The sequence below is a fragment of the Chelon labrosus genome, assembly GCF_963514085.1.
Source record: "Chelon labrosus genome assembly, chromosome: 19".
NCBI classification, from domain to species: domain Eukaryota; kingdom Metazoa; phylum Chordata; class Actinopteri; order Mugiliformes; family Mugilidae; genus Chelon; species Chelon labrosus.
Window position 1 is genome coordinate 18,971,164 of NC_140352.1, and position 18,130 is coordinate 18,989,293.

An 18,130-nucleotide genomic window follows, 5' to 3' on the forward strand; every position below is an offset into this window, starting at 1 on the left:
GATTTGCACATTCTAGTGTTCATGCTGTCTAAATAAAGACAATTACTTATTTATATCCTTGCAAACATACTTTGCCGCAGTCCGGGCGGAGTGGGCTCTTGATTAAATGGAGAGCTGATCTCAGATTAATGGAGCAGTGTGGTGCGTTAAAGAAACATCCAGTGACTCCTTTTTATCGTTTTCATTCATCAAACTGCTGTCTGGCAAGCATTAGACACCATTTGTATGATGTCACACTCAGAAAGGGGAAAAGTAAGAAAGCAGACATGCTTTTTTTCCAGGTGATATTTATCCTAGTGTCATTATTACGACTACTTCCATCACAATATTTCTGCATGTGTGAGTTCATTTTAAAGGCTAATTTTAAAGTGTTTTTCTCATGCTTCAGCAGAGATATGCCTATCTGCATGCAGCAAGGTGGCATATCATTAAATCCAAGGGAAATCCAACTTAAATAATCCACTTGTCTCAATTAGCTCTTGATAAAACTGCAATTTCCAGGATATAACATACCTTTTAATCTCAGCCACATATTGATGCATTCAGAAACTGCCTTCAAGCACACCAAGCCTCTAGAAGCCCCATCCACCCAGCGTACGTTCGGCCCTTACCTAGTCAGAGAAGTGCAGCCTTGTTCGGGACGTCTCAAGCCTTCCAGGGTGTTTCTGTGAAGAACAAAGCCACATCAGAGCCCTGTGTTTTCACTCCTCCAAGCCGAATTTCTCACATAACGAGACACATTGTGTTACACTAACGTCTCCTTCTTTATATATATATACACCCTCATGCCCTTTTCCTCATTCCTGATCATTATGTGCCTTGTTAAACATGCGGGCCCGGGGAAGAAGAGGCGAGCATTGCTGAACCAAGTGACGGGGCATCAGGGAAAATTATAGGCAATTTCACATCTCCAGATTAGAATAATGGCTTGTGGAGTTGGACAGAGAAGAGTAGGACCTTTCAAACGGGGACCAATTATCAAGCAGGCAGATTGAAGGGAAAGTGAAAAGGCTCTTCGTGTAATAGACAAGCTAAGAGGAGGGGATGGAAGGCTGTGAAATGGGTTGAGGCTTAATGATAAAGGCAAGTCTGACTGTATCAGTGATGTGGATGTTCGGGGTTATCAAATACGAGGTGTCTGATGGGTTTTAATTGCAGGATAGCAATAAGAGGGAAAATAGCTTGTTATTAAATCCCAGTTGCTTTGAATGGGCAAATGGCAAAGCAGGTCTCAGGGGTGATTATTGTTATTAGCTTGAATGATCTGACATCTTGGGTAATTGTGAGCAGCTTCCCTGTTAGGGAGAGTGAATGCATCAAGGAGAGCTTGACTTACTATTGAGACGTGATGCACACACACTCACTGGAGGGATTAAAAGATGGAATACAGTCTGACAGGCAGAAAGGCATGCACGTAAATACACGTACTAGATTCAAAGAATGCAAAAAAATGTGGTGAGAAGCAGAAAACAAATGCATATTTTGAATGATTTTCTGTTCTTTTATAGCATTTACCATTTTAGAGGTTTTAAAACACATGTCTGTATGCAGCAGTTTTAGTTTTTAGGTCAAGGTAAGCAGCATAAAGGGTGAGGCTTTATCAGGGATGTGATGACTAGCAGCGAAGCATCAGCACACAGCCCAGCCCAGCCCTGCCTTGGCCTGAGGTCAGCCAGGGTTCACGAGTCCACAGCTGTCAAGATGCCTTTCTCCCTTCATTTCTTCTGAGTTTACAGCAAAATGGAGAGCGTGAGTGATCTGAATGCTGCGGAGGCCCAACCCGGGCTGGGACTAAACGTTGGACAGCTGCTGGAAGTCTTTCCATGGATGCATTTCAGTGCCCGACCTCCACCTCAACCCATGATCGCCGCACCCAAGAGACAAGTGTTGACATCGCACTGTTGATTGTTGCAGGGGGAACCAGAGGAGAAGGGTTATAGGGGCCCGGGCACCAACTCTATTTAGGGTGCTGTGATGCCGTGCCATGCAGGATCACATTCAAGTTCAACAGTTCACCTCCACCTCCACGGGTACTTACACTTGTTAATGTTTATGGATGACATATATGGACATGCCTAACAGCCCACACACACAAGTGCAGTTTGCAGTGAACACACGTTTGTCTTCGGCACAAATGTTTCCCCTGACAGGCACAGAAGAGGGCCCACACATGCTGAGGGAGCCACCGGAGGAACGTCACATGCACTCTTGATGAGATTTCATTGATATTAAAAGGCAATAGTAATCACACTGCTTTTGTCAAATCAGCACAGTGCACCGGCATGATGACTGATGCCATAGACAACTGGTGTTGAGTTCAGGGACATAAGCCAGAGAAGACATTAGGGGAATTGGATTAGGAGCTGTGACAAAGTTCCCTGTTTAGCAGAATTATCAGAGAATGTGTGTGAAGGTTTTGTAGAATAAATTAAATGTCAGAGGTGTCAAAGAAAAATGGGCTTACTAGTCTCATGGTAAACATGCCAAAAAATGTGAAAATCTTGATTTAATTACAATTCAGTAACAACATAGGGTGAAATATTTCTAAATATTTTAAGAATAATCCTAAATACTGAAACTCATAGAAAGCACTTGCTAATAATTAATAATTAATTAATAACAGTGGACATAATCCATATTATTAGCAACAGCAACAAAACAATTTCCTTGAAGGATTAATAAAGTATTCTGATTCTGATTAGTCTCTGTCTTTACTTTCCTGAAAGGTGTATATTAGCCAACATTATCAGTATTAGCTAGATATATGTGCTCATAATAATACAATATAATAAGCAACTGTTGATTTTAGACTAAAACATACTGTAATTGAGAAATTCTTTTACTATAATTTAATTTTAATTAAATTTATTTTTAATGTATAGGCCATATACAGAGACGTTTCTTCAAATAGGTAAAAAGATAAATACATTTGACTGTAACGTTTTATTTCTCACAGCTTTAATATCCATCTGATCTAATTCCTCTTTCATAAAAATGTTTTTTTCTTCCTTTTTTTTATTGCTGTATTTACAGTTTCCTTTTATAAAGTGTGCTGAGACACACTCGCGATATTGCGCTTTCAAACTGGACCTGACTAATGTGAACAAACATATCCAACATTTTACGGAATAAAGTAACGCCAGCTAATCTAACTTGATTTGACATTTAGTAGCGATAACAATAGACCTAATAACAGTAATTAGCCTTTTTTTTCCCCAACATGCTTTTCTTTTATCCCAGCAAACAAGAGAAATTATCCAATTTAAGAAAATCAGAACTTTATGGCAGGCTGTGAGACGCACTGACTCTCTCGTGTTGACACCGACGCAATGTTGCAATAAAGTTTGATACAGTAACACCTCCGCTCCTGAGCGCATACCATTCCGATTACTAAAAGCAGTAGAAAATGTTATAAAAACCACCACAGCCGTGGGTGCATTTTCTCTCAGTGCGCCTTGGTGGTCCATGTGGCTAAGATCACCATTAGCGGTTTCTCCATCATGTAATTTTTTTTTTAATGCAGCATATTTAATAAAGCATGGTTTATGTGGCCAAAATGAGCTTATTGTCCATTTCCATTATTTGCTAGTTGACGCAGAAGCAGTGCGTTTCTTTCCCCCCACTGGGCCTCTCTTGCAGGAATTATCAGAGCTCTTGTTAAACTATCAGCTAATTAATATCTCCAGGTTTCCTTTTAGCCACAGTCGCCCCCTTCGAGTCTATTTCATCACCTTTTTTCCCCTAATTATTAAAAAGCTTTACCTTAAACTGTGGAAACTGGGCTTTAATATTAGGTAAAAGTGCGTCATTAGATGAATTACAGCAACACGCGTTATTTGGAGTCTTGGATCTTTTTTCAAGAGAACTTGTTTGCCAAACGCAACAGAAGGAAACCCAGTGTCTAAAGTGAAGCGTTGAAAAAATACAAAGGGGTTGTGTTTTCTTGTACCTTCGGTTTTTGGCAGCGTTTCCATCCATCCTGCTGCGCGGGAGATCCCCCTCAGCAACAGACTTGCTTCGCCCCCCACACAGCCACCCACGCCCTCGCGTCTCTCTCTCCCTCTCTCTCTCTCTCTCTTCCTCTCTCTCTCACACACACACACACACACACACACACTTCAACGAGCCGAATCCTCTGTCGTTATCTGGCATCAGAATCGTAATAAAACCGGAGTGACTCCAACATGTCTGCATCAGTGCGCACCACACGTCACACTGCACTGTGGCTATTATCTAAGTGGAGCCTTTGCACTTTGGTCAGTGAGATTTAAAGAAAAAAAAAAAAACTAAATGATGATTAAGCTGACTCAGTCATAAAACTTTTAGTTTTCAAATTTCTAATTTAAAGTAAATAATTTAATTAACCAGTGAATGCATGTCTTTATTATAATATCCAAGGGCATCGCTTCTTTTTAAGACCACTATGACATGGCACAATATTCAAATTCTTTAAACATATAGCGTAAAGATGTGTGTTTACGCCAAATTTACTTCAATTCACAACTGATCTAAATAATATAAATGAATGACAATCCGTTTAAACTGATTTAAAAACGACTTCACCGCATCGCCTGTGTTTTCCCTTTACTTCTAAACCCCTTTGACCGCACATTTACTTATCTGCACGCTTTCCTTTGCATCTCAAACATACGGCTGAACGACAGACGGTTTAGAAAACGGCTAGACACACAACATGCAATTAACACCTTTATTCAATTGACAGGAAGGCAACAAGTGGACTAATTACATGAATATAAAAAAGGGGTTTTGAGAGCACCACAGTGCAGTCGTTCAGACAAATATGATCATAGTGGTTCTGCATATAAACACATATTTACAGCCTTCGACATTTTTTTCTTTCTTTCTTTCTTTCTTTTTTTTAACAAATCGATATAAATATATGACCTGAGTTGTTGTTGTAAGGGCAAACCCACATGCATGATTTGATTGTAGCATGGATCAGCCGCACAGTTTTTCTTGTCATTATTCGGTTTGTGGTTAGGCTACTTGTTTTCTTAAAAAAAAAAAAAAAACTTTGCATTTTCATTTACAAAAGAAGTTAAGGAAATACAACAGAAGCGATAAATAATTTAAACAAAAACAAAAAAAAAACAAAAGAAAAAAAAAACACGCCAGATGTCCTTTAAATATGCTGCCACAAGTGATTAGACATCCCTCATGTGTTTTGCGTATGGAAACCCGGTTCTGAAACATTCTTGTTCATCCAAAACCAAAACCAAAAAATGTTTCATTGTAGGCCTGCTCCCGGTCCAGTCAACATTTGCTCTGCAGAGTCATTGTGGAGAGACCTCGCTTGAGTTAAACAACAGATGAGATGAATGTGCTCTGGAGTCAGTGTTAATAAACAGCTCCCACGCTTTGCTGCGGGACCGTGTGGTGCACGGTTCCAGGGTGCTGTAGGTGTGAACCCTGCTGGTACCAGTGGTTGTTATAATCCTCCAGATACGGCGGCGAAGAGCTGTGCGTCGGCTGCGGCACCTGAGGTCTGCTGATCGGGGTGTTCTGAGGGGTGCTGTTCTCCCAGACTGCTGGGGAGGGCGGGGAGTTGCAGGCCATGGAGTCGCTGGCGTTGGGACTGTGCTCCAGTGGGACCTCGCCGTTTTTGTACAGCTTCTTGAATTTAGACCTCCTGTTCTGGAACCAGATCTTGACCTGAGAAAAGGAGAGTGGGCTTTAATTGCAATGCAACGCAAGATTTAAAATACTGAGTTCTTTAAAAATATATTTAAGCACATACTTATTTCTAACTGCAAATAAATGAACAAAACTCAATTCTTGTTGAAAGCATTTTTAAATAATCAAAGCAATACGGAAATCCTGTCTGCTGTGCGTAATTACGCATCAAAGTATAATTACCAAGTAAATTACTGGCCATATTTGGAAGCCCTAATTCACGTGACTCTAAAGTATTGATCAGAATAAAAACATCAGATGCCACCGTCGGCTTACCTGTGTCTGAGTGAGGCCGAGCTGCGCCGCAAGCTCCGCTCTCTCGGGCAGGGCGAGGTACTGCGCCTTCTGGAAGCGCCGTTGTAGAGCAGCGAGCTGGTAGCTGGAGTAGATCGTCCTCGGCTTGCGAATCTTTTTCGGTTTTCCGTTCACCATGCGCACCTCGGGCTCTGGCTCTTCTTTCACTGTAAACGAGAACAAAACGTCAACATAAGGACATGAAAACGAAACTGTTAGGACTGCTTAAGTAATGTGGGTAAAAAATGTGAGTAAAAATGTTAAACTTGAGGATATTTTTATCATATTAAAGTGGGAAAAAAATATTCTCAGTTAAAAACTAAAGTATGGAAACATTTTTAAAACACCAATGACTCAAATGAGCTACCTCCATTAAATTATTCAGGCTAAATAATGCTGTCCAAATTTGACTTAAGGCCAAACTGACATTTCAGCAAGCCAGGGGTAACATTTAAAATTAATGGAGTGAATATTACTTCTTTGATTAAACCATCATTGTTTTATGAGCACCAGTTAATGTCTGGCTCTTTCACGGTCATGCTGCTAAAACCTGACATTAACACAAGGCAGTAGGCTATCACTGAATAAATGTTAGTCTTTACCTCTAAATATACGTCAAACGGCATCTGGATAACACTGGTCTTACATTTACATCTCTCAATTCTTAGACAGTTTGCCTCCAAACATTTCTCTGAAACTTGAAATTAAATTGAAAGTAGAACTGAAATAAATTAAACTGTGATGATTCTGGTTTTCACGTACAATCAGACGTTTTTTTTAGTTTTTTTTTACAAGACTGCATTTGGTCCAACACGTACATTGCTCTACTTTTGGCGTTATGGTCACCTGAGATAAATACAACGTAACATGCGATTATCTCGACATTTACCTGAGCCCGGCGGTGAGGCCTGCAGGTGATCTCTGTTGTAATGTCCGTACTGTCTGTAGCTATTCGTGTAGGGATATTCAGATTTGGTGGCGTACGCTCCAGCAGCTCCCATTCCGTTCAAATTAAACTGATGATGGTAAGAGTTCATGGGCTGTCCGTACGGCTGACTCTGATAATATTCGTGATGGGCCGTCTGTCCGCTGTAGTAGCCCATGTCCGTCACCGAAGACTCGGGGAGAGTAGGAGAGTCCTTGGAGCTCGGGTGGCAACTCATAGATCCGGGAAGATCGGTCAAAATACTCGCAATCTTCTTCTCATACGTCTGCCCGGCGCTCATGATGAAGCAGCCCTCCAGAATAATATAATTTTTTTAAAGTCCACTGATGGATTGTTTTGCTGTGGAGTGTACAAAGAAAAATCGCAATAGAGAAGTGCTGTGTGCGCGCTCTTTGAACGCACGGCTTGTACTGAGCCTATAGTCCACCGAAAGTCTTCGAGCTGCAGAAACTTGGTTGTGGCATTGCTCAGTGCCTGTGACACGGAGTTATAGAGAGCTGGGCTGGATGCTGCCCTCCCATTGGCTCCACTGTTTCTCCCCCTTTGCGCTCCGGGCGAAGTCGTGGTGTAACCCAGCCTTCAGCCATAAGCGCCATACTCTACTGCCCTGAGTTTTTTTTTTTTTTTCTCCTTTGATTTGCATTTACCTGTTCGTTTGGTGAGCATGCAGTTCTGAAGGCCTTTAGGGACCGTCAGTCCAAAAACACAACAACACCCGTCTCTACGGACTGCACAGTGGCACCATAATGTTGCAACACTATAGCAGCACGGAGCTTTTCCAGAGACTAATCCCGCAGCCAGACCGTCTCCTTGATGTTTTATGCAATGTTTTCTTAACAGTGCCTAGAGATCACACTTTATTCAGCCCATTGAAAGGCTGCCAGCCGGTCTCCCACTGACGCCCATTGTCATTCAAAGGTGCTGGCGGACAGTGAACTTTACGTAAAAGAGATGGAAGAGATAGGTAAAAGACTCGTTCAGCTGATGCTGCCTGCGGGCAAATACCTCCACGCTGTTCGTGTTGTGAGTGTGTGTTTATGCAAATCCGATCAGTGTTAGGAGATGAACTGTACCGTGTCACGGTACACAATATTTAAGTAAACAAGTTCCCAGTAAATGTTTTTTTCCTCTCAATTAATTTTTAGTTTTTGTTTTTTTTTTTTAAACAAAAACATTATATACACAACCTACATTGCACCCTTTCAATCTGTTATAACTAATTAAACATGTCCATAGTGTTTTTTTCCCCTCCAGTTTGGTTGCCCTCTGTTGAAAACACGGTGCACAGCGCCTCCTGGTGCCTTCATTTGTAAATGTAACTTTAATGTTCCCCGCCAAATTAATAATAAACAGAGATTCACTCAGTTTAAGCTGTATAATAAACTGTATTTTGAAGTCCTCGGTCTTCTTTGTAAAATGAACAGTTTGCACAGAATGCAAGCTCAAGTCTTTTTTATTTTTATGGTTTTCTTTAAACCCGTTCCTTTGGAGCCCATCATGGCTGATACAATAGCGCCCTCTTTCGGTCAAATGAAGCAACACAGTTATGTATGTAGTTTTATAGGGTCAGTTCACGAAATTCACCAAAATTTGAACACAATTAAAAACAAGATAAAACACTGTAGCTTGGCAGAAAGCTGATAACATCTAAAACTTTTACAATTAACAACAGTAGCTTGATTTCCAATCCAACTTTAGTAAAAAGACAACAGCAGCCATATACAGTAAAATAAACTCATCATGTTACAGGATGTCAAAGGCCAAATAGAAGAAGTGGGTGTTAAGAAGTGACTTAAAAACAGACAGAGAAGATGCCCGTCTGATGTGCAGAGGCAAATCATTCCACAATGAATGCAACAGCAAAAGCACGGCCCCCTCTGAGCTTCCTTTTGGTCTTTGGAGCACTCAGGAGCAGCTCATCAGCTGATCCGAGAGAGTGGGTGGGTGGATGAAGGTGTAGCAGGTCACAGAGGTAGGACATGAAGATAACATTGAGGGATTTAAAAGCAAATAAAAGAACTTTAAAATGGATCTTAAAACGCACGGACAGCCAGTGGACTGAAGCTTAAATGATTTGTTGTTAGCCAATTTTTCTACCTACTTGTGTAGATCATGGTTGTATGTTTATGTTGCTTTGAACAGCTGCTTTTCATAGACAGATATTTTGTTACACTGCAGGTCACTTCACAGTTACACTGCTCAAAACAGACTTAATCCTTATAAGCAAAAAAAAGGGGGGGGTGGGGGGGTCATAGAAGGACTTCTGGTTCGATGGTATCTTTCCCTGTGGGATCAAGAATAGTATTTATTACCTAACTAGTAGCCACTGTTCCACATTAATATTTTACCAAAAGCAACCCATACCAGCTGCTTATTTTAGAAAGTCTGTGCAACACACTGTGCAATTCTCAAGCTTTTTTATAAAGCCAAAATCTGTGGTTTGCTGTTGGGGCACCTGTTATGTTTAGAGCAGGTTTGAATTTGCACAGGAAATGTTTCAGCAGAAAATAATAAGCGTAGGAATACTTTTTAAAGTATACCTGTCAGTGTCATGTGACTGTAAAGAGCAAATACCGTGAGCTCCCGTTTAATTGTGAAATTCTCAGGACTTGTAATATCAAAGAACATCCAGTAGATGGTGGTCATCTCTTAAAGTTTGTTGTCGCGGTGCTGGCTTTTTCTGATACACACAGGTTTGTGTATCACGCGTGGACATTAACTTGACACAGTGCATTCCCCAGCCACTTGCCCTAACTTTAAACACCTCAACCAAGTGGCTAGCCCCATCCCTATCCAAACTGTAAGCTTTACCCTAAAAATAAATCTCAACAGACTCTAAGAACGACATGGCCCCAGGACATCAGTCTTCCACAAGAGTTTGGCCCTCGTAACTTAATAAAAACAAGCACGCACACACACAAATGGAGGATGCAGCTTGCTGTGATGTTTTATTTTGTTTACCGTAACTGGAATTGGAGGCTTCCCTACTTTATATTGATTGAACAGTTTTGAGTTGTTTGTTTCTTTTCTTCTTCTTAAAAACTTCAGGCCAGTTGAATGACTACTGATTTTGGAAGAAGTCCATACAGACACTGCATGTGATATTGACATGTTGTGTCTACATATACAGTGTCAAGTTAATTATAGGTTTACAACAACTTCCTTATTGCTAAGACTGCGGAACAATACAGTTTATTAGCAGGGATCCTCTGAGATGTTGCAGAACCCAGACTCTCTAACCAGCCATGTTATTGTTTTCTTTGATCCACAAATGCCATTCTAAAAGCCAGGGAGAAGAGAGACAGTATTCACATAATATAAGAGAGTGCTTACGTGGTCTGAAGGTCTAAACCAGATAGTCAAGTCTCCAATACATAATTCATATTTAGTTGATTTATTCTGCACATGGCCACATGGGCTACGTAAGTTTCCCAGCCAGTCAAGCCTTCACAACACAGTAACACGAGACTGCACTCAGACAGTCTGTTTTGTACTTTTCTAATGCAGTGTGTAAAAGTGGAACAGCTGGCGTCGGTCCAACACAGTACAAAAGCTCAGACCATGCACAGAGAAAATCCCGCAATTACAGCCTGGGTTTGGTCTGATTGCTGACGAGGTTAAAAAAAAAGAAAAAAAAAGGAGTATCTTTTGTGCTTTACATTACAAATGGAGCAATTTTCCGACTTGAGAGTTGTCGACGTGATTAAGGGAGACCCCGTGGGCCAAAAAGAGCAACACTAATGAGAGTGACCCTGACATGGAACGTATGCGGGAGAATCAAAGACTTGGGTGAATGTTATCAGGACCTTGATGTGATGACATGAGCTCTGCTTATCAAAGTTTCACTTCAAGTACAAGCAGTATTGATATCTTTCCTCCAGGCTCTTGCTCGCTGGTTTTTCAGTTTGAAAATACCAGGTTCAGCATTCCAGATTCAACCGAGTGTCCTACAGTATTATGAACCCCTCGAGACAAATGCTGGACATTTTTCATCTTTTCTCGTGAACACTTTGAGGAAGCATCCCTACAAGGGAAAGACAGAGTTATACAGTTACTACCTACTGTTCCATGTGTGCTATAGGGACCCCTATAGCAACGGTGGGAGCTATATTTAATCTCCTACATGCATAAACAACACAAAGGTATCCTCATCAGTAACGTGCACATAATCCCACATGCACACACCTACACTGTGGAGGATGTTTAGACTTTAATAATTACAAAGGGGGACCATGACACCACAAAAATAAACTCCACTCATTGCTTCCTACGCCCCCACAGCCATCAATGCAATTTCATCTCCCTTTGAAAACTTCAAGGCACCAGCGTGGAGCTCCTGGAGATAATGAAGTGCCACAGGCCACTTTGTGCTGATGTGACTGAACGGTCAGCTCCCTCAGGGGTTCAGCGCTCTCTCGTGAGGGGGAGACTTGGAAGTCTATTAACTCTCTCTTTCTCTCCGCCTCTCCCTCATTTAGTTCTGATTAGAGATACAAAGACTAAATGATAATGAGTCAAAGACTTAGAGACATCTGTGTGTGCAGCCACAGAAAATATGATGCTTTTTATTTACACTCCCTTTTCATGAGTGAACTCTTGTCAGCCTTTTCTCAGAATGTTTCCAGCAGGCCTTTTAAGTGCATCTCTGCAAAATGCATTATCCAGACAATGACTAAATGCAGTATAACAGCACAAAGAGAAACTCAAGGCCATTTAAAAATTATAGTAATTTGGTTGCCTTGATACTGGCAGAAGGTTTCAGCGCTCCCATCCCACCGGACTAAAAATACTCGACTGGATCCGAGATCTTTCTGGAACAAATGATCGTTCCAAGTTCCCAGTGGTGTTGTAAGTTGGCTCAGCCACATGGAACTGAGGCCCCGCTGTTCTCAGGCTGCTTCACACCAGGACAGTTGTGCAGAGGTGGTGCGTGTATGTGTGCAATGTATTGGGACCAGAGGAAGAAGCCCAGGTAAAGCCTGGGTAATGTGTTCCCAAGGGGTCCACAGCTGCCAAATAAGTCAAAGAGCTAATGGAAGACAGATGTGGCCAGATGTTAAAGGGCATACCCTTTTCCCCAAACACACATGCACACTCAAGTAAACACATCCAAAACAGTTTGTAAAGTTAAAGGCTCCCCTGCACAATGTCTTCCACCCACACTGGTTCTCCTGTGAGCTGAGGGATGGAGTGAATCCACTGCTATTGGCCATCTGCTGACTTTAATTGCACTAATGACTCTTGTCTCGTTGCTGTCACGCTGAAGACTCAGCACACTTCCTTTTAACATCAGACTCTGTCGTTCTTCCTGCAGGACTCCACTTTTAGATTGCTACAGGTTATTTTTATTACTATAGTTAATTCCTGAGTGTATTTGTTCATTTATAACCACACTGTGTAGATTAATCCCCCCAATGAAATCTAACTAATATCTGATACTACCTTCAAATGGAACTTTTGAAGTCATGTAGAGCAAATGCTCAACATTTAAGTGGAAGCCTCAGCCCTTTAACCCTCACCCTAACTGTTGATATAATAAAAAGTTCAGGATGCGGGAATTTCAACATTTTCCAGACATATCATATCTATTTGACTAAATTCTCTTGCCTCCTCCATTACTGAAAAAAAAGCCAGGCAAGGGACCAGGAGAGAAAAATAACTGGTCAATGTTTTTTTGAGGCATTCTGCTGAGAATATATGAAAACTAGAAAGCCAGCGAGCGAAGACACTGAAAACGATAAATAGTTGAAATTGTTGCTGCCTTCAGCCTTGTTCACAGGGAAAGTTTAACCAGCCCCCTCTTGTGCATTCATCACATTTTAAGTGGAAAATGGTCCAAGTTAAGGAGTTGGGGCGTGTTTGGTGATGTTTTGCAATTTAGGACTGCAATTTAGTTGTAATTAGCTTTGTTTCATAATTTTATGTCTGTAGAAAATGACAATATTCCCAAAGGCCTCATTGTTTCCTTATGCCTTTGCATTTCCTGCATTAAGTTACCTTGCTTGTTGCTAGCTTCCTAAATTACCTCGGTGGCTTCTACATGGCAATGGCTGCCTTATTGCGCCGTTATTTTGACTTATGGCTGATGGTTCCACTTGAACGTCAAGCATTTTGTGTTCACATGTTCCCATGTCACAAGCTCACAAGCTCAATTTGAAGGCAGCATGCAAATGGACAGAAGAGTTAAAAGAGCTGAGGAAAACGGATGAATTGCAGAAACGGCCCTAGTTAAAAATATTTGTTGAACTTGTTGGCCAAATGGAAACCAAAAAAAAAAAAGTAATGGATACACAGGGGAACTTTATCTCAAATGGATAAACACTTGACGCTAAGAATATTATAGGCTAACTGGAGAACAGTTCAATTCAATGTGTAACTGAAATTTAATGCTTAAGATAAAAAAGCAAATAGGAAAAGTTCAGTTCAGTTGGTAGCCAAACACTTAAAAAGGTTAATGAATTGTTGAAACTGTTTCTATATGAAATGTGCCCTAAATAGTTCTAAAGTTAGTGGAAAATAACAGTAAATGAAAAACTGCTGAACTTATTAGTGAAAGTGGATCAACAGTTCAAACACTTATGGAAAATAATGGAGAATTGGGAAAAAATTCAACAGGTAGCTTTAAAGTTGAAATAAGAGCAACTGGTGACAGAGGTGCCTTTCTACTGTAGTTTACCTGGTTCTGCCCTCACCACAGTGGCACTGCTTTGATTCCATCTTCAATACATGCTGTCCCCTTTCTCTTGCCTCATTACGTCCCGACTCTTCAATAAAAGCTATCAATAAATGATGGTTATGTGTATCCAAAAACTATTTATCATCCACTCCAGACCTCCGACTGCTTCAACAATTCTTCAGTCTTTAGTACTTTTTAAAAACAGGGATCTAAACAAACAACCTCTTGGACTGAGACAGCAGGCCTCTGACTTGAACTGCATTCCATGTTAATCAGCCTTTGAAACATTGCACTGCGCTAATTTGATCGGTGTTGTCCAGCTGGAGTGTGAGCTGTGCCAATACCAGCGAGCTGGACAACCGGCAGCCTGACAAGTCACTGTTTGTGTGTTCTTCTAAGACGTGATGTTTTCATCAAGATGCAAAGTTTACATACTGTTTCCTTGCTAACCTTTGTTTTTTTTGTTTGTTTTTTAACTTGTACCACATCATTTAGTTCCCCTGGTGTCCATGCTTCTCTCTCAGTCCATCATGTCCTACTAGTCCTCTCTGTCTTTCCCACTTCTCTGGCACCAAATCCAGAAGCTGCTCAGAGGCATCTGTGCAAGTGTCCCCGTCCTGGCAACGCCAGCCTTGCTGACAAGAATGCATCTATTCTCTGGCTCCACTTTGCCAAGAGTGGATGAGTAAGAGCGGCTTGCAAAAACAGCTGTTCAGAGAGCGATCAAAAGAAAGAGAGGGACTTCTTTGATTACTACCTCTTTGTTCACCTTGCACTCAAACTTTTCTATACACTGGGGCCACATTGAATGGGCTGTAAGCCAAAGGAATTCACAGGGCTATACTTGTATCTACTACTGGTATTTTAGAGCCACCTGCTGCAGCAAAGTTCCAAATATCACTTCCCACCGAGAGTCATTTAAATTAGAACATTTGCAAAGATCTTAGTTTCCCATGACTCCTTGTATCCACAATCCAACCCTTCACCCCTTTTGTGACAGACTCTTTTGGCGTTTATCACTACAGAGTGAATATGTAGCCTTAGAGATGGCTTCAGTCTTTAGGTTGAGATGTCCTCTCCCAGGATTCAGGCAGGAAGCTCTACCCTGATTCAAGCGCGTTTGTTTTGGCTCAGACTGAAACGCACAGACTAGATGAAACTGCTCCCTTCGATCTGCTTCGATCTCCACTAGATATGCAAGAAAGATGACATCAGTTTTCTGTTCTCTCAAATCTAGTGTTTCTAGTACATGAATTACAATTTTTTCTTTCTCAAGGCTACAGCATGTCAAAATGGTCACAGATATCATGAGAGGTATCTTTGCCTAAGGCTGGGTTTCTTCTAAACTTAACTGTTTGCATAAACATCTCATAAACATTTTTTTTATTCTAACATTCTGTAAAAGGTAAACTTTTAATTATAAAATCTAATGGCTTAAAGTTCCAGACGCACGTGAAAGTCCTAACATCCAGCATCTTTGTAAAGGTGTTTAACATAAACCAATTTCAAATGCCCAATTTCAACTCTACTCAAACACCCTTGACTGGAAATCTTTTGTGTGAGGGAAAATCACAGAAAGGGCTTGTGTAAGACATCCACCTAGTTATTTGGTGGGCTTGTTAACACAGTATAGAGAGATGTCATTTCACCAGGCATGTCTGAGCATGGCCGTTGTTGGGAGTTCCTGTTCTTCCCCCTTTTCTTCAGGAATGGACACAAAACCTCCACAATGTGTTCTCATACTCAAATTATAAACTGGCAGCAATACCTTTATATCTTATGCATCAAAGTGAATCAGTCAGGTTATAAAGTCAGGTTGAAACAAAGCGCGTGAGTGTGTTAGTTTCTGTATTTGGCCTCAGGATGTGAGTGTCCTCCCTTCTTTCTCCACTCCCTTGTCTCCTGTACAGGCATTTATACTGAATCTGGTGTCATCGGGCAAGTGATGACAACACTAAGTTTAATCTGGAAAAAAAACGGATACAGTACACACCATGGACTGCTCTGTCCAGAGAATGAATTCCCAACTAGGGAAACTTGTACCTTGGGATACTTTGCTTTGTGGCATGTGGATAGATTGTGGAGTAGCTCAACTAATATAAAAAAAGACAATAGTTGTTAGCTAAATAGCTAATGGAACAGTTAGCTAAAGGTAATACATGATGACTTGAACAACAGCCATAGTCGGAGGTGATATGTTTTTGGTTTGTCTGTCCGTCCATACTCATATCTCAAAATCACCCTGAATACATTTCTCCAAATTGAATACCAACGTTCATTTGGACGCTACTGAAACTTAGTGGCCAAATGTTAAACTTAAAGGTCACTATGTCTCCACAAAACACGTTTGTTTTTTTTTTCCTTAAATGAGCACAACATGTGCTAATCACGGCACAATTTCCCAAACTGCAACTTGACTCAGTTGGTAAAGGGATACAAATACTAGGTGGTAATTCTAGTTTTTCATAAAAGTGGTTATCTTTAATGTTGTTCCCACCCACAGTGTTGCAAACCACATTGTGATAGACAGAGCCCCTCAGACAGGCCTCTTTGTATTTGCCTTGCTGCTGAGTTCCTCTCAGTGTCCCTCGCTAATGAATGGACATTTAATGATCTGAGAGGGCTATTCAATTGAGTGGAAAATGTGCAGGTCTGCAGAGTACAGCTCCACTTGTCGTACGGAACAAAGAGCCCGGCTCTGTATTCACACACAGTAGAGAGTGACGGAGCGGATTCACACACTGGCACCGATTTTTTAAGGACCAAGTGATATGCAGTACCTTTCAAGGACATTTCAAACCTAACCCATAGCTGTATATCCACACTGAACATCCTTCTAAAGTAAATTGTCGGACTGAATTGCTAACTCAGAAAACTCTTTCTCATTCTCATGAGTTTATTAACACTGAGGCGGTTTCAGCCCCAATCAGATCTGAACTGTCTTCCAGTCTGAGTCAATATTAACCACAGGTCTGTCTGTCAATAAAACAACACATATGTGTTTAATAAAACCCCATCCTTTTATGTTCCAACATTTATTTGCAGGTCATGCAAGTCATAAACAAAATGGCACGATGTGGTCAGAGAGCATCCACAGCAAACAAGCGATCAAAAGAGAGCAGAGGAGAAAAAATCTTCAGTGTTTGTTGTAAGGCTAACCAGTGAAGTTGGGGTCAGGTATCCAGACGGCCTATATGCTACACAGACAGGAAGGAGGCTTTATGGGGAGCAGTGTAAATCATAGCAACTCACTTTACCAAGAGAGAGAGAACAAGCGATCTGGTACTGAGCCGGCATTGTGTTTACAGGTCAGATTTACTGCATATATCCTCCAGATTGTGTCATTACTCAATGGTCTGTCCACAGAATTACATTAGGCCTGGTCACAGCGCCATGCATGAGATTTACTGCTCTGTGTATTCACCTATTATCCAGGGAGAGGAATAGTGAGGCTGTTAAGAATTGGATTATTTGAATGTAGATAGGAATATCATTTGGACGTTTGTCAGTGCGAGACAATTGTAAGCCAATATTCCAATCCTTTCATGATATATCATTTAAACTGCTCTGTTAAGTGGCATCAAGTGTATCTGTATGTGTGTGTTTGTGCTTTGTACCTATAAAGGCAATGCAGCACTCGCTGTCTCTCTGTCCCAGAGACAGATAGCTTCTCTTTTAGTAAACACTGCAGACAAGCGACGGTGTGGACTTCACAAGGTTGTTATGTATCAAGTTCTGAGTTAATGTGTCCCACCGGAGGAGGGGGAAAGTCTCGACTAAGGTGAAACGTTCTCGTGACCTTTTTGAACGCGCACAAGAGCCAATCCTAATAGCTGGTGTGGTCAGAAGGAAAACACTGTGAGAGCCCTGTTATGATTGAGCCCTGGCTAAAGGTCAAGCTGGTCAAGCTGGTGTCACTCCCCGGAGAGATAGCCCCTTCACCTATGCGATCCCTAAAGATCTGTATATTCTGGTTGACATACAGCTAAGCCGCACTGGATGAATAATAAATGCATAGTTTTAGCTATTTTTGTTGGGGTTATTGCTTCCCTATCTTCCAGACTGAGAGCTCATACCCAAGGTTATCAGCCCTCTGGGCACGGTGCCATATCAAACCCAGCCTCCCCTCAAACATTTCTGTCTGTACCTATGACTCCTCTGCAGAGAATTGTTCATTCAAACAAAAGCGTCTCTACAGGCAGAGGAAGGAATGCTACATCAAGAAACTCCCTTTTAATGATTAAACACATTGGAGAGTGTACGACCATACAGCAAGTGTTTAAATTTCATTTACCCCTTAATAATTATTAACTCTATCATACATTCCTGCGAATTTCACTGCAAATGCAATTTTGCCAGGGAGAGTTGAAAACCTGTGAAAAGCGGCATCTGTTGTGGTTGTTTGTGATGTTTCTGCTGAGAGTGATTTGTCTAGCTGCTTCTGAGTGCTTTAAAAACTGTCAATGGGTGGCAGGAAGAACAAACTACTCAGCTCTAAGTGCATTTCTAGCAAGTTGTAA

General features: G+C 41.2%; 1 protein-coding gene across 1 annotated transcript; it reads right to left on the reverse strand.

Annotated features, from left to right (window-relative positions):
* Positions 1–4,694: 4,694 nt before the first annotated feature.
* dlx3b (distal-less homeobox 3b) lies at positions 4,695–7,584 on the reverse strand. Its single transcript, XM_084567023.1, has 3 exons — positions 6,878–7,584; positions 5,971–6,155; positions 4,695–5,673 (listed from the first exon to the last, which is right to left on the reverse strand). Exons 1-3 carry the CDS (start codon positions 7,212–7,214, stop codon positions 5,359–5,361), a joined length of 837 nt encoding a protein of 278 aa, XP_084423149.1. The 5' UTR covers positions 7,215–7,584; the 3' UTR covers positions 4,695–5,358.
* Positions 7,585–18,130: the final 10,546 nt, after the last annotated feature.

Coding starts and splice junctions, on each gene's coding strand:
- dlx3b (XM_084567023.1), bottom strand. CDS start 7,214: ATGAGCGCCGGGCAGACGTATGAGAAGAAGATTGCGAGTATTTTGACC. Junction 6,156..6,877: donor GGCCTCACCGCCGGGCTCAG/GTAAATGTCGAG, acceptor TCTCGTTTACAG/TGAAAGAAGAGCCAGAGCCC. Junction 5,674..5,970: donor TCGGCCTCACTCAGACACAG/GTAAGCCGACGG, acceptor TCCTTTTCTCAG/GTCAAGATCTGGTTCCAGAA.